Source organism: Lupinus angustifolius, chromosome LG04 (assembly GCF_001865875.1).
Source record: "Lupinus angustifolius cultivar Tanjil chromosome LG04, LupAngTanjil_v1.0, whole genome shotgun sequence".
NCBI classification, from domain to species: Eukaryota; Viridiplantae; Streptophyta; class Magnoliopsida; order Fabales; family Fabaceae; genus Lupinus; species Lupinus angustifolius.
The window spans coordinates 5,572,702-5,587,361 of record NC_032012.1 but is presented as its reverse complement, the minus strand read 5'-3'; the positions used below and the strand labels follow the sequence as shown (position 1 = coordinate 5,587,361).

The window sequence follows — 14,660 nt, the reverse complement described above, 5'->3', positions numbered from 1 at the left end:
GTTTGACATAAGATGTGTGTGCCTAGTTCCCACCTTCATGATTAAAGTGCAACAAACGTTGTTGTTATTCTCCATTTGGGCCTATTAATCCTAGTAGCAAGTCCACTATGTTATGACAGGACAAGAGGAAAGTGTAAAACTTAGATCTAATCAAGTAAAGCACTATACTAATTAGACCACATAATAACCTGATTAAAGTCATGCTTCAAAACTTTGCTTCCTTCATAGACCCAATCTTCTAGTGATTTAGTATTTTTGTTCATAGAACAATTTCTGGGAATGAATTAGAGCAACTACACTGGTTTCTTCTTAATGTTATTCTTAACGGAATAAGACATTTTTACTTTGTTCTTCATTTTGTCATTCTTATTTTCTAACTTTTATTCTTAAATAAGAACGATTCTTGGTTGTTCTTAACCAAAGAAAAGAGATGAGATATGTAGATGTTGTGGAAAAAGTTAAATGTTGTGGGACCCAAATAAAAATAAAAATAATGTTTGCTATTGCGAGAAAAAGAGTAAATGTTCTTATTTCATTAGAAATTATATTAAATTATAAAATAATGTGTGAGACCTAAATAGGAATAAAAATGCTGTCTCCATTGAATATAAAAATGTGCTTAGTCCCTTTACGTTAAGCAAATGATATTATATGGTCTAGTGGCATAAGGCTCTACTATATATTCAGGAGGGAGCACATCTTCTATTCCAAAAAGTGTGTCACTCTATGTATTATTTTCTCTGATTGGTCATAAAAATATTTTGTTATTAAATTTTAAACTTCAATATATATTTTTCAACCAATGAAAACAAGTGTCCCATGGAGTGATATACTCTTTTGGTACAAAAGATGTTAACACCATAAAAAGGAGTAGCTCTTTATCCAAATGGTGAGGGGATATCATTAGTAGTACCCAAAAAATGATATTATATGGAAAGATTGTTGTCAAAAATTGTAGAGTTATATATTTCTAAACAATGTAGAGTTTACAAATCACACTTAGAAATCTTGAATTCCTAATACAGCAACATTCTTTATGCATGTGCTAGAAAGTTACAATCACCAAGCCAGTCTCCCTATGACTCTATATATGAATGGATTAAAGAGAAAGGGACACCAAAATATACAACAAGACTTTCCTTAAGTGATGTGAAAAATGAAAAATCTTAGGCATTAATTTTACTTGAATTCATGGAGATTTTTATTTGTTGCTATGCTGAGGTATAATCAAAGCAATTTTTAGTTGAAAATGACTTATCATAGAAACTTTAGCATATAAAGTTGAATGAAAAGAAAATACCTAGAGATACGTGCAACTTTTCTTTGCCAACTACAATATCATCTTTTAAAAGAAAACTAAGGTTGATATATTATAAGAAATTTTAGCATATGCTAATTAAATCAAATTGTTGCATTGCTTGGATCTTACTCTGAGTCCAGTATCACAGGAAGATCTAAGAGAGATATAAAACTATCTCCTAAATTTAAAGATTATCTCATGTAATTAGAAGAAGATTATGATAAGATTATATTTTGTTATTTTTAGTTTTAATTTCCAAATAACTGGATTAAGATTATATTTCATCAATCCATAGATTAGATTTCAAGTACTATTTAAGTAACGCTAACCCTCATTCAAATGGCATCATTAAAAATTACCTTTTTTTTATCATTCTTAGTTTTCCTTTAGTATATTAGAATTCTTCACTATTAGGGTATCATCTTAACATTGGTGCTTTTATTGCTGTTCTCATGCCTCATAAACCTACTTTGTCTTCTTTATCCACACACTCTACCATGGAGGACACTTCTAATGCGATGGTTCTAGAAAAATTGGCTGCTATGCAGCAGAACATGAATGAACAACAAGATCTATTCCAGGCGTCCATGGAAGCCCGCATGGAAAGCACCCTTAATGGGTTAGTGGAAAAGATCACAAGGTTAACCACAAACAATGGGTGAAAGCCTGACGGAGCAATGCCACGTGGAGGAACACAACACAAATACCACCACCACCACCAGGAAATATAAAACCTCTGAAATTACAACTACAACCATTTGATGGTACAGAACCACAAGATTGGTTATTCCAAGCAGAACAATATTTGAACTTATATCAAGTCGCTCCCTTTCAACGCCTTGAACTCGTAGCATTCTCAATGAAAGGAAATGCCTTCAAAGTTGGTATAAGTGGATATTTCAGACCAATCAATTAACAAGTTGGGAAGGCTTTACAAAAGCTCTAATGGTACATTTTGGACCATCTACATTTACAAATCCTCAAGCTGAACTATTTAAATTAAAACAAACTACTACAGTCACGGATTACCAAACCAGATTTGAACGTCTCTCATATCAAGTAGTCGGAATGACTCCTGAAATGCTGCTCAACTATTTCTTATCTGGACTTCATCCAGAGATTGGACGCGAACTAGCAATTCAACAACCCTTTTCAGTGATTCATGCAATTGGGTTGGCAAAATTGGTGGAAAGTAAAATCGTTGCGGCAAAGGCCACATCAAATCGTTCATGGCACTCCCAAACAACTATAATAACCAGTCCCAAGACTGTTGGACGTAATGGTGTTAGTCAAACTACATCACATACTCTGCCTATAAAAAGAATCACTGCAACTCAAATGCAGGAACGACGCGCATAGAGACTATGTTATAATTGCGATGAAAAGTTCGTTCCAGGACACCGTTGTCAACCAAAGCAATTCCTCTTGATGCTGAGTGAGGAAGGGAGTGAGGGTCTAATTGCTAATGACCCTAATTTACCAATGTTGGATGCGGAATGCATATCTCATGAAATAGACCAATCAGAAATTATTCACTTCCACATATCTAATAACCCATCTCCAAAGACTCTTAAATTTGAAGGCCAAATTTTTGGACATACAGTGACTGTGTTAGTAGATACGAGTAGTTCACACAATATTATGCAATCCCGAGTTGCACAATTTTTACAGCTACCTATCTGCCCAACCCCAAAGTTTCCAGTCATGGTAGGTAATGGTGAACATATTTATTGTGTTGGATTATGTAAAGAAACTCCTATCAACCTACAACAACAACTATTTCACATTCCATTTTATATTTTGCCAATACAAGGAGCTGATGTGGTATTAGAGATTGAATGGTTAAGTAATCTAGGACCAGTCACTTCAGATTTTGCCATTCTCTCTATGACATTCACATATGACAATAAACCCATCACCTTAACCGGACAACACTCACCTTCACCAACATTATCCACCTTCAACCAACTCAAAAGACTAACACATACAAATGTTATTGCAGAAATATTCTGTGTCACAGTCACACCCATCCAAACACAATCACCAACAACACATACAACCTATCTAGCCTTAACAGACCCAAACAATACCCACAATAAAGCTATCCAACTCATACTAAAGGATTTTGAGTCAATCTTCAGTACCCCAAAAGGATTACCACCATAAAGACCACATGATCATAAAATTGTCCTCATATCCAACTCATCCCCAATTAATGTTAAACCTTACCGACATCCCCACTCCCAAAAGGAAGCAATGGCAACTCTATTATCAAAAATGTTACAAGCTGGCATAGTAGTACCAAGTACTAGCTCGTTTTCATTCCCAATTTTAATAGTTCAAAAGAAAGATGGAACATGGCGTTTTTGTATGGATTACCGCAGTTTGAATGCAATTATTGTTAAAAATTGGTTTTCAATTCCTACTATTGATGAGCTCCTAGATGAATTAGCAATTGCTCATATTTTCTCAAAAATTGATTTAAGATCTGGATACCTTCGAATTAGATTGGACCATGCTGACACTCACAAAACAACATTTTGGATAGTAGACGAACATTATGAGTTCCTGGTAATACCCTTTGGCCTCACTAATGGGCCATCAACGTTCCAAGCTACCATGAGTGGTTTATTATGACCATATCTTCGAAAATTTGTTCTCGTGTTTTTTGATGGTATATTAATCTACAGAAAGATCTTGACTGAACATCTAACACACTTTAGGTTAATTTTAGCCTTATTAAGGGAGCATAGATTTTTCGAAAAATTATCTAAATGTGTTTTTGGCGTGCATAGCGTGGATTATCTAGGACATATATTATCAGGCGACGGCGTACAGCCAGACCCGGAAAAAATTCAAGCCATTGTTGAATGGCCAACACAAAAGTCGATCACGGCCTTAAAGGGTTTCCTTGGCCTCACCGATTTTTATCGACGATTTATCAAACAATATGCCTCACATGTCGCTCCTCTAACATATTTACTAAAGATAGGAAGTTTTACATGGAGTACATTAACCCAACAGACATTCGAAAATTTAAAATACATAATGACAAATGCTCCAATACTAGCTCTACCAAACTTCACTATGACTTTTGATGTTTAAACAGACGCTTTAGGGATCGCCACTGGTGTTGTTTTATCCCAACAAGGTCACCCAATAGCATACTTCAGCAAAAAGATATCTGCACGCATGGAATCAGCATCAGCATATGTTAGAGAAATGTATGCAGTAACATAAACTGTTAAAAAATGGAGACAATATTTAATAGGCAGACTCTTTAGAATTTTTACTGATCAACAAAGCCTAAAACATTTGATGACTCAAACATTTCAGACTCCACAGCAGCAAAAATGGGCAACCAAATTACAAGACTTTGAGTATGAGATATTTTACCGTCCTGGGAAGAAGAATAGAACTACAGATGGACTATCCAAATGGCATACACCTAATGAAGCACTTTTGCTAAGGTATCACCCTAACACCCTAATATAGACATTGAATACATGCATGATGCATTTCTATGATATGAAAGAAAATTAAAATTAAAGAGTCCTTATTTAAAGGAACAGTTTAGCCCTCCTTTTTATGGACAATAATTCAAACTTTAAGAAGAAAAATAAGTCTATAGAAATAAATATACCTAATTACTCCATTCTCAATATCTCACATAATAATTTAAGCTTAAACTACAATAGATTCTTTCTCATCTAAAGGATGTATTTGTAAGTTGAGTTTTAGAGAGAAAGAAAAATAATAAACTTCAAAGCTATAAAATACACATATAAAATAACTTAAGTGTCTTTCTTTTCTCTTTTTTCCCCTTTAAAAATCAACTCAGAGATAAACTTAAAAGAAGAAAGTTGCACAACAAACAATAACTTAAACCAAAACCACATAAAAAGTTGACAAGTCCAATCTTCAATATACTTTTAGAAAGGCTAGTAAAGCTCCAAGTGCCATTTACCCAAAAAACAAAAAAGGAATATGCAAGTGTCACCTGAAAATATTAGTGTGATGATGCCAAATACAATTATTAGATAACACCTATGGCCTGTGTACACCCTGCTTGGTGTATTAATTATGTTGAGTCGAGTGGTTCCCTCCCTCTCTGCCGGCATAAATATCAGCATGTGGGGACTTGTTCAACATTTGCTATATATTATTCCCCACTTGGATGCACCTAATCTACTCATGCCCATGTATATATATTGAACTAGTTTGATTATTAAATCTCATCTCAGCTCTATATTTGATAAATTTCGATCATATATGGATCAAAGTTATTTTCTAAATTCAATCATATACGGATGATTCAAAATATGATCGAACTAAAACGGATAAATGGGTAGGGTGAGGTGGTACTCACTCCTATATATATAAACATTTTCTAAATTATTTTTAAATTTCAAATTAATTCTATAAATAACATTTTTATGTGTTCCTTTTCTTCTATTTTGATTTGGTAAACCCTTGTTCAATAGTACAATATCAAAAGAATAATCCAACGGGTGAAAATGAAACAAAAAAAATACGGGATCGATTTGGAACAAAAAATTAACTTTATAAGTAAACGAATTGAATACTTTTGCCTAAAAAAACAATAGGGTGGAATAAAATAGAGGGCATCATGTTCAATTATAATATGAGATTTGGCTCCTAATTATATATAAAGGCACCAATGTATATTTTTTATGATTGAGAAAAAAGATATGTTTCTTGCAGTGTGCATGCAAGGTAGCTAGATAGTGTTTGGGTCATAAAGTACAGACCTTATTTCACGTGGATTGTAAGTATACAAAGCTAAGGTACCTCTCATGTGACAACCCAATAAAGTTAGAGGATGAAACAGCTAATTACCTAATAAAATAGCTACCAATATCAATTATTGTTAAAGAACAAAAACAAAGAAGAAAATAATAGAGGTGGACTCTCATAAGCACCCTTGCAATGTTATCAAAACTGTAGTGTAAACTTAACTTAAGGAGCAGGCAAATAATCAACAAAACAAAGTGATGATTTTCAAAAGTGAGCCTCTGTTTCAAACTTCAAAGTTAAGCCCAGCATATAAGCCAAACGCTGATATATATCAAAAAGAGAAATGATTTTACACTTAGAATTAGAGCGAGTATGGGGCGGGTAAGGCTTGTCCCTCACCCAATTCTAAATGTTGGTTGAGTCATTTTTTGTATCTGGGCCTGACCTGAAGTTAACATGACCCTAACTATTGACATGGTCAGCCTTTGAACACGAACCCGACCACAACTTTAGACTCAATTAAGTGTAATGCATATTCATTTTAGATAAGTATATGAAATTTGATATATAAAATGATATGTATGTATATATATATTGTGAATTATGTATATATGATGAGAATTAGAGAATCAATGATTTTTTCAACCAAAGACATGGTCGTTACTCTTTCTGTAATTGAATAGAGACATATACAAACATGATGAAGAGGTAACCATGAGACGGATTAGGATGAGTCATGTTTATCTCCTACTCGACTCTAAGTATTGTTTGGATCTAATTTTTGAACCTGAATCTAGATCTGATAAAACCCGACCCTATTCAGATCCAGTTGTGATGTGATCATACTGGATAAGCGGGTATGATCGGGTCTTACTCACCCCTACTAATAATATAAGGTGATTTCCACTTATCATTTATTATTTACCTATTAAAAACTTTTAAATATAGTTAATAGATTGATACTATAAAATCCATATACCAAGACATATAGTGGACATGGGTAAACTAAAAAAATGTAGTGCGAGAACTGAAATTGCAAAAAACATCTTAAAATGATAGATAATATATGCAGATTAAGAGTCTCATGAACCTGTGTGATCTACAAGCACCTAGAATGTTGATATAGTTGAAAGAAATGGCATTGGCTGAATATCTCTACCTAATTGACCAAACATAACTAATATCTATGACCCACCACCTTCTGATCCATTCTGTCCAGAATGTAATGGAATGAAAACTTGTCTGTGTAGACAATGACTAATTCAATTTTCAAAACAAGACTCAACTTGTGGAGTAATTCAGGCCTCAAAATAAGATCACCCTCATTGATGTTCTCAATATATTGTTCAATACATTTTCCATTGCCAACTTGATCTGATTTGAGAGTGACATATGCTTCTATAATGCACAAAACTTGCCTTCAAATGCCCCTTTTATCACTCTACTTTTTATTTTTTAAACCTTCAAATATAACTTTATAACATAACAATATATATGTGTGTGTGTATAGATCATTGATTGTATTTTGACAAATTTGCAGGATTGGAAGATGACATTTTATTAATGGGTAGTTTTTGCACTAACTCTATCAAAGTTTCCAACCTTAACAAGCAAGAAATAATAATAATCAAACCTTTTAGAAACAGAAAAACGTAGGACATGTTGCTTTTAGATGCTTCCTATCCTAAAATTACATTGAATTTGGATAAATTTGAGTCAAGTTAGGAAAACCCGTTTGAGGGGCAATACTTATCTTCTTTTTTTACCTATTTACAAGACTCGATCCAAGACCTTGATATAAGTTTGATTCTATCTCATTACCAAATTCAGTGTAAATGTTATGCTCTTTTTAGGCATTTGAGTAGGTTTACTATTACAAATATACTTCCAACTTCTATAATATAATCCACCAATATGATTAACAAAAGGGAATCTGCTTTAAGGCTTTTAATAAAAGTGATCTCCCTAATCATATAAGTTTATCTCAACGTCAGCGGATTGCAAATTAAGGGAATTTAGATTCTCTAACTTTTTGGTACCAAAGGGACTTGCATTATTCATTATTATTTAATTGATAAAAACATAAAATATAGAGAAATAATGCAAGGTCATTACAATTTAATTGATTAAAGTTAAAATAGTAACATAAATAGAGAGGAAAAATGCAAATACATCATTTGACTTTGATGCCAAAAAGTTACAAAACCCATGGTAGAAAAAAAACTCAATTTTATCCTCTCCACCTCGGTTTTCAATTGACTGGTTGGTGGATGCTAAATTTTTTTATAAACAAATGAACTAATTTATTTTGGATGTATAATTCTTCATCTCGTAAAGTATTGTTCTCAGAAATCGAATATTAGACTTATTGGAGGATTTAATTATACCATTAAACCAACATTTTAACTGTGACTGAAATTGAGTCTGCAAGCAAAACTTCCAAAAGATTGCAATCTAAATATGCCAGCTACACATGTCTTGCATAAAGTCTAATCATATGCTTATCAATTGAGAACAACCTGGACTCTACTAGAACTGATAGCGTCATATCTTCATGGCTAAGAATACAATATGATAAAATAAGATCATAAATATAGATATATTAAAATACTGAAATGAAACAAACTCTCACTAAATAATATATTTGTTCCCTCAACCATTTGCATTGTCATTCTCTATTAGTACCCTCTTGGGTAGATCCAGTTACACAATTTTGCAATAATAAATGCGATAAGTTATAAATATATATATTTCATTTCCAGCTATTAGACTTGCCTTGTTGTCTGTATTAAAGTCCACTACCTATCCATGGAGGACCATTTTCAACAATATTAAAGTCACCAAGGTGGCAGTTTTGACCCAACATGAACTATCAATTAAGATAGCAACTAACTAGTTCAAGATCCATTATTTATTTTGAGAAGTTTGATAATCAAATAAGATGAACTCAATTTCAATTTAAAATTATCATTTCTCTTTATTAATTCGAGCTTACAAATGGCATAAACCCAATCTCATTAACCCACTTGAAACAACACTTAACGAATCGAACCGAGTCAAGCTAGATACAACTCATGTCCAAAAAATAACCAAGTCAAGCTAGATACAACTCATGTCCAAAAAATACCATGAACAAGATACCATATGAGAGCTTTTAATATACCAAGTTTATCACTTCCTCATAGATATCATCGGTTACCAACCAGCAACATCAACTACTGAGCTTGCAAATTACACTAGCATTAACTAGACTAGTAGAACTGCTATACATGTTGTGTAACAGCCACCATTATTAAACATATATAACAGGCATACCAATAAATCTTATAGGTCTTGACTTCGCTATACTTAATATATGACCAAATCTTCGCAAGCAAAAAGTTCAAATAAAAATATAGCATGTGAAGGAACAAGTATTGTATGATTGACTCATCCAGAAGTTATTTAAATTACAGAAGCAAAGTACATTGCTCATTTAACTCCAGAAAATTATATCGAAGACAAACCAAACTGATACCTAGAATATTCACAGAGGAACAACTGTAGATGACTACAAACTGAAAGGTTTTACAAGATCACACTAGTTGTAGGTGTGCACTTTTACAAGTAAAACACTAGCAGATGCATCTAGTTTCGATTCAAGCAAGATAGCTTAATGATTTGCAGCTCTTTGATAACTACTACTCAAAAGTAGGCCGCAGTTTCTGAAGCAAGAAAGAGCTATTATTCAGGGGGCAAGCTTCTTCGTTCACTTCATGTACGCTCAAAGAGAATTTGTGATTTCATTCTATGAGGAACTTAACCACCTTCGCCACATTTGTCAAATAATTCGGCATCCCCTGCAATTTTCATTTCAAACAAAAAACAAGAGATGTAAACCTTGTAGAAGGAACAATACAGTAATGCTAGATCAGAAGAGTCTAACTAGGTAAATAAGGAAACAATCACAGCATTAGGACTAAAGAACATTGATGAAAATTATAAGCATATCCTGTCCAAACATGAGCAAATAAGGTAGTTGAAAAGTGGAAAGTTAAGTATAATGCAAAACCCATTCCATACAACTCTATTCTGTTTAATCTAAATAACATTGCAAAAGTAGAGTTTCCTCATTCTATCACTTGTGAAATCTAAAGCAATACAAGACACAAAAATATCATGTACAATTAGGTTGTCACTTTAAAGCTATTTATTATAAATTTAAAGTAAAAGAGCACAGCTCGGAGTGTTTTAACTCAGGCACTCACATTTCATGTTTCACAGCTTTACCAAAGGAGCTGACTCTTGGGACAAAATAAAAACAATTTGAAATGAAATAAAAGATTAAAAGATCGCCAATTGAAAACTTGCATTATAGAGACAAGGAAATTAGATCCAAACCTAAGAGTTACAATGAGCCTCAAAGATACACAAGGTTTTCAATTTTCACTTCTTTCCAAGTTGCGATCTATAAGCCTACCATGAATATATCATCATTAGCAATATTCTTCACATTCCAATATCAACTTGTTTTACAATCAATTTCATTATCAACTTGAACTACAAATCCCAAAAACAAAACTTGCACCAACATAAAAAGAACTACCTTTAGATCCATCCAACAAGCATCATTCAAAAAGAGTTCATCTCAAGGCAATAAGTCCTCCTCTTAACCAGCATTCTAGCAGCAGTTCTATAAGGCTCCTCAAAAGCTGTTGAAACCCAAGAAACATCCGAGGGTTCCTTCTTAGGTGACTGCTCACTCGGCCTAATGGCAACAAGTGTAGCACCTTTCAAAACAACCCCATCTGGCAACTCCAAATGGGGTGCATACCAAAGCCTCATGTTAAGGGCAGGGACAAGAGTCCTCTTCGAAGCCAAAGAAGCCGAGAGCGGCTTCACCCTCAGCTCCTCAAGCTGATCCCTATCCATATGCAACACTCCTTGCCCATCAGCATCTGTCAAAACCAAATTATCCAAAGTCTTATGCTCTGAAATTATTGGTTGTAACAAGTAGTGCCTCGCTGAAGCCGCAATCAGCGAGCTTATGGTCCAAACAACGCGAAGTTTGAGACCACCGTTAGTGTAAAATGAATCCGGTATGCTTCCATTATCATCACCACCAACAACACCATTGTTGTTATTGACACCACTACTACATAAGGCATCTGCAGAAGCATTAAAAGCAACACCATTCTCAGGTTTCGGGTGAATCACCGAAGAAGCACCTAGAATTACACAATTATCCAAAGTTGATCCAAAATCTGCTCTCCATTTCAACAAAACCCCATCCTCAATCCCTAATTCCCCACTCGGGAGCTCGATCCGGAGCAACCGAATCTCATTAAAATTCTTCAAAACCTGAGTGGGAGAGTGATGAGTCACCCCACCCTGATCAGTTTCTCCATCTTCCTCGCTAGTCCCAACCGCGAGCGAGGAAGACGGAGAAGAAGCCGACGATGAAGATCCTGAGACCAAAGTTGTTCTCTTTGGACCCAATAACTGTCCCAGAGCTTGAAGAGGCTTAACAATTCCACCGAAAACTAATCGAAAGAGATTCCAGAAAGTTCCACGGGTTTTATCGGAGGAAGAATTTGACGAAGTGGAACCATCGTCGGAGATGACGCAATCAACTCTAACGATGACGTTATCAACCTGAGGAACGAGCGCGTGGAATCGACGCGAAACGACGCAGCATCGACCTAGGGCTTTGACGTCACCGATCTTGTTGAAGACCAATAGGAGGAGCGCGTCGGGGAGACGGTCGAAGTGGTCGATTTCGGACCGGTCTGGTTGAGGGTAGATTCTGATTGATAAATCTGCACCAAGGTATGACATTTTTCTAGAGAGAGAAAATTGAAATTGAAATTCTAGGTTTTGTTGTTGTGAAGAGAGAATGAAAAGGGGTGAAGAAAAGGTGTGAAATTTGAGAGGGTTTTAGAGGATGGAGAAGTGGGTTGGAATCAGATCTGTGAAAGGAAGAAGGATTTAGTAGAATAGAGAGTGAATGAAGTTTGTAGGGTTTGAAGATAGAGAGTGAGAAAGTGAGAATAAAAAGGTTATGAGGAAGAGATTGAGATGAGAAAATGGAAATGGGAATGGTGGGTTGAGAAGAAATGAGAGAACAAAAGTTGTAGTTTTTTCTCATTTACATATATTCAGAGAGATATTATTATTATTTATTTATTATTATTATATCTATTATTATTATTGTTAAGTTTATGACTTTGTTTGGTTGATAAGAGAAAATGAGATGAGAGAAATAGTCGAGAAAGAAAAATGTGAGAAAGATGATAAATATAGTAGATTTTCGTGATGTTTGGTATAAGAGAAGAATGAGAGAAAATGAATAGAAAGAAATATTTTCTTCTCTTTCTCTTTTGTTTGGTTGGACAGACAATGAGAAAAAAATGATGATGTTGTGGTTCAAATTACAAAAATATCTCTAGAATAAAGAAAAATGCAAAAAAATGTTGTTTTATTATTAATTAAAAATAAATATTATAATTTTAAATTATAAATTTTATTGTAATTTTAATTAACATTTTTAATTGATATGGTTTGTAACATAGTTTAGGATACAATTTGAGACAACAGATCATTGTGCAGCTAAAGTCTCTCTTTCTCTTCTCCCTATAAGTGGAGGGGGGAATTCATAGGTTCACCCACTTTTTTCTTCTGTCACTTCTTTCTCCCCTCTCAACCAAAGAGGAGAAACTCTCCATTTCTTTTCTACTTCTCTCTCTTCTCTAACTCTACTCAACCAAACTCAACCAACCGTAGAGTAGAGGGAGAAGGGTGAAATAAGTGGTATAGACTAGAGACTGAAGAGGTTGTGAAGTGTGTTTGTGGAGTAAGAATCATCTTCATTAATTAATGAAAATGGTATATTTTCCACTTGTTTTTAATAGTAAAAATGTGATTTTATTATAATAAAAAAGATATACGTGTAATTGAAAGTTATATTTCTCTTTACTTTTTGAAACATTTACCTCTCCATTAATGAATAGGATCCTAACTAGTTTGTAAAAATACTATTTTGTTCTTATTATTAAAATAAGTTTTATATATTGTCATTATATTATTTATTATTTATTATTTATATTTATGATATACTAATAATATATAAATTTTTACGCTGAAATATTAGTGCTATTATTACTTTTTAATATTTTTAAGACAACTTTTTTTTTGCTTCCTTGAACAAATATTATTATTACACATGGACGTCATTATTACAAATATATTAGTAGTATCAGAGGATCCATTATTTTTAAAGAGATGATAATATGTGACATTCCAAAAAATTTAAAAGTGTATATCAACTTACTTTTAAACAATAAAAATATAAATCCTAAAAAAAAACCTACATCTCGCATTAGAGTATTGGATTTAAAAATATATATCTTTAAGATATATTCCTATTAAATTTAATACTTCTTTTATATAACAAACAATGTCATTTTAATAGATAGATAACTTGATATTAGATGAGTAGAGTGTATATCATGTGGATTGAGCTCTCCTATCTACTCCTTCATACTATAAAAAAGAGGATAAAGAAAGATGATCCTATTTCACATTTAATATTTGTTATAGTAATGTGTTATCTCACTATAACTCTTCATTACCATAGCATAGTCAAAGGTTTTGCTTATAATCCTTTATGCAAGTCCCTCTTTTCATTATCTCCCTTGTAATACTTACACGAACCTAGACCAAAATGAGAACAACGTTGTCTAATTTTAGTATCAAATTTAATGATAGAAATAAGCAAAGTGATATTAAAGTTACTCTTTTTGCAAAGCCGTGGAGTTCTAGCTAGCTTAATTTAATCAATTCCATGTATTCATGCAAGATAAGATATGTTTTGGATGGAATCATAATGCTTAGCTGGTTTTGAATTTGATCAACACTACTCTTATAAACGTGGTTCCAATACACCCTGTTATTATCTTCTAATTAAGATTCCTCAATTTTATTTTATTATTTTAGTCTCTTTCATATTAAGAATATTTTAATACAAAGTTGGAATTATAATCGGATTAATGGGTTGGAATCATTAAGGGTAAGATTGTCGTATCATATGCTTAAAGGGTCCTCTTTCTTTGGATGATATATAAAACAAACATAAACAAATGCATTGAAATATAAGTTAAATAAAGAAAAGTGGAGAGAAGGGAAAAGGATTTTGTTTAATTATAGTAAATAAAAAAGGTCAATTTCAAAAAAACGTTGACACAAATGGAGGATAAAAACAACTTATGTATTTGCTTGTTTTTAATCTACTACGAAAACTTTCACTTAAAATCCATATAAAAGAGAATAAGAAATGTATATTTTATAACCCACTTAGGTATCACATACCAAGTGCACTTTGGATTTTAAGAAATAATTAAGAAAGAAAACAAGCACGTTGTGGCATGTGTGTGCATTCATGGCTTATGCTTGAGGAACACTCTAAGTCTCTAAGTTTCATTGTAACTGAGATTGCAATTTCCGTACCCATATGAAGGTACAGACACAAAGCATGTGTAAACTAGAGTATAATTCTTTGGAAATGAAATTATGGTCAACTCTTTGGGTGTTTTTGGAGTACAAACCCATGTGACATTAATTTCAT

The 14,660-nt window shown here is 33.2% G+C and overlaps 1 protein-coding gene across 2 annotated transcripts; it reads right to left on the bottom strand.

The window, feature by feature from the left end:
- On the bottom strand, positions 9,461-12,175 carry LOC109345260 (F-box protein At5g46170-like). 2 transcript variants are annotated; one of them, XM_019584145.1, is made up of 2 exons: positions 10,644-12,175; positions 9,461-9,897 (listed from the first exon to the last, which is right to left on the bottom strand). In XM_019584145.1, exon 1 carries the CDS (start codon positions 11,873-11,875, stop codon positions 10,670-10,672), a length of 1,206 nt encoding a protein of 401 aa, XP_019439690.1. In that variant the 5' UTR covers positions 11,876-12,175; the 3' UTR covers positions 9,461-9,897; positions 10,644-10,669. The 2 variants fall into 2 exon arrangements, with proteins under 2 accessions (XP_019439690.1, XP_019439691.1); XM_019584146.1 differs by lacking the exon at positions 9,461-9,897 and adding an exon at positions 10,495-10,513.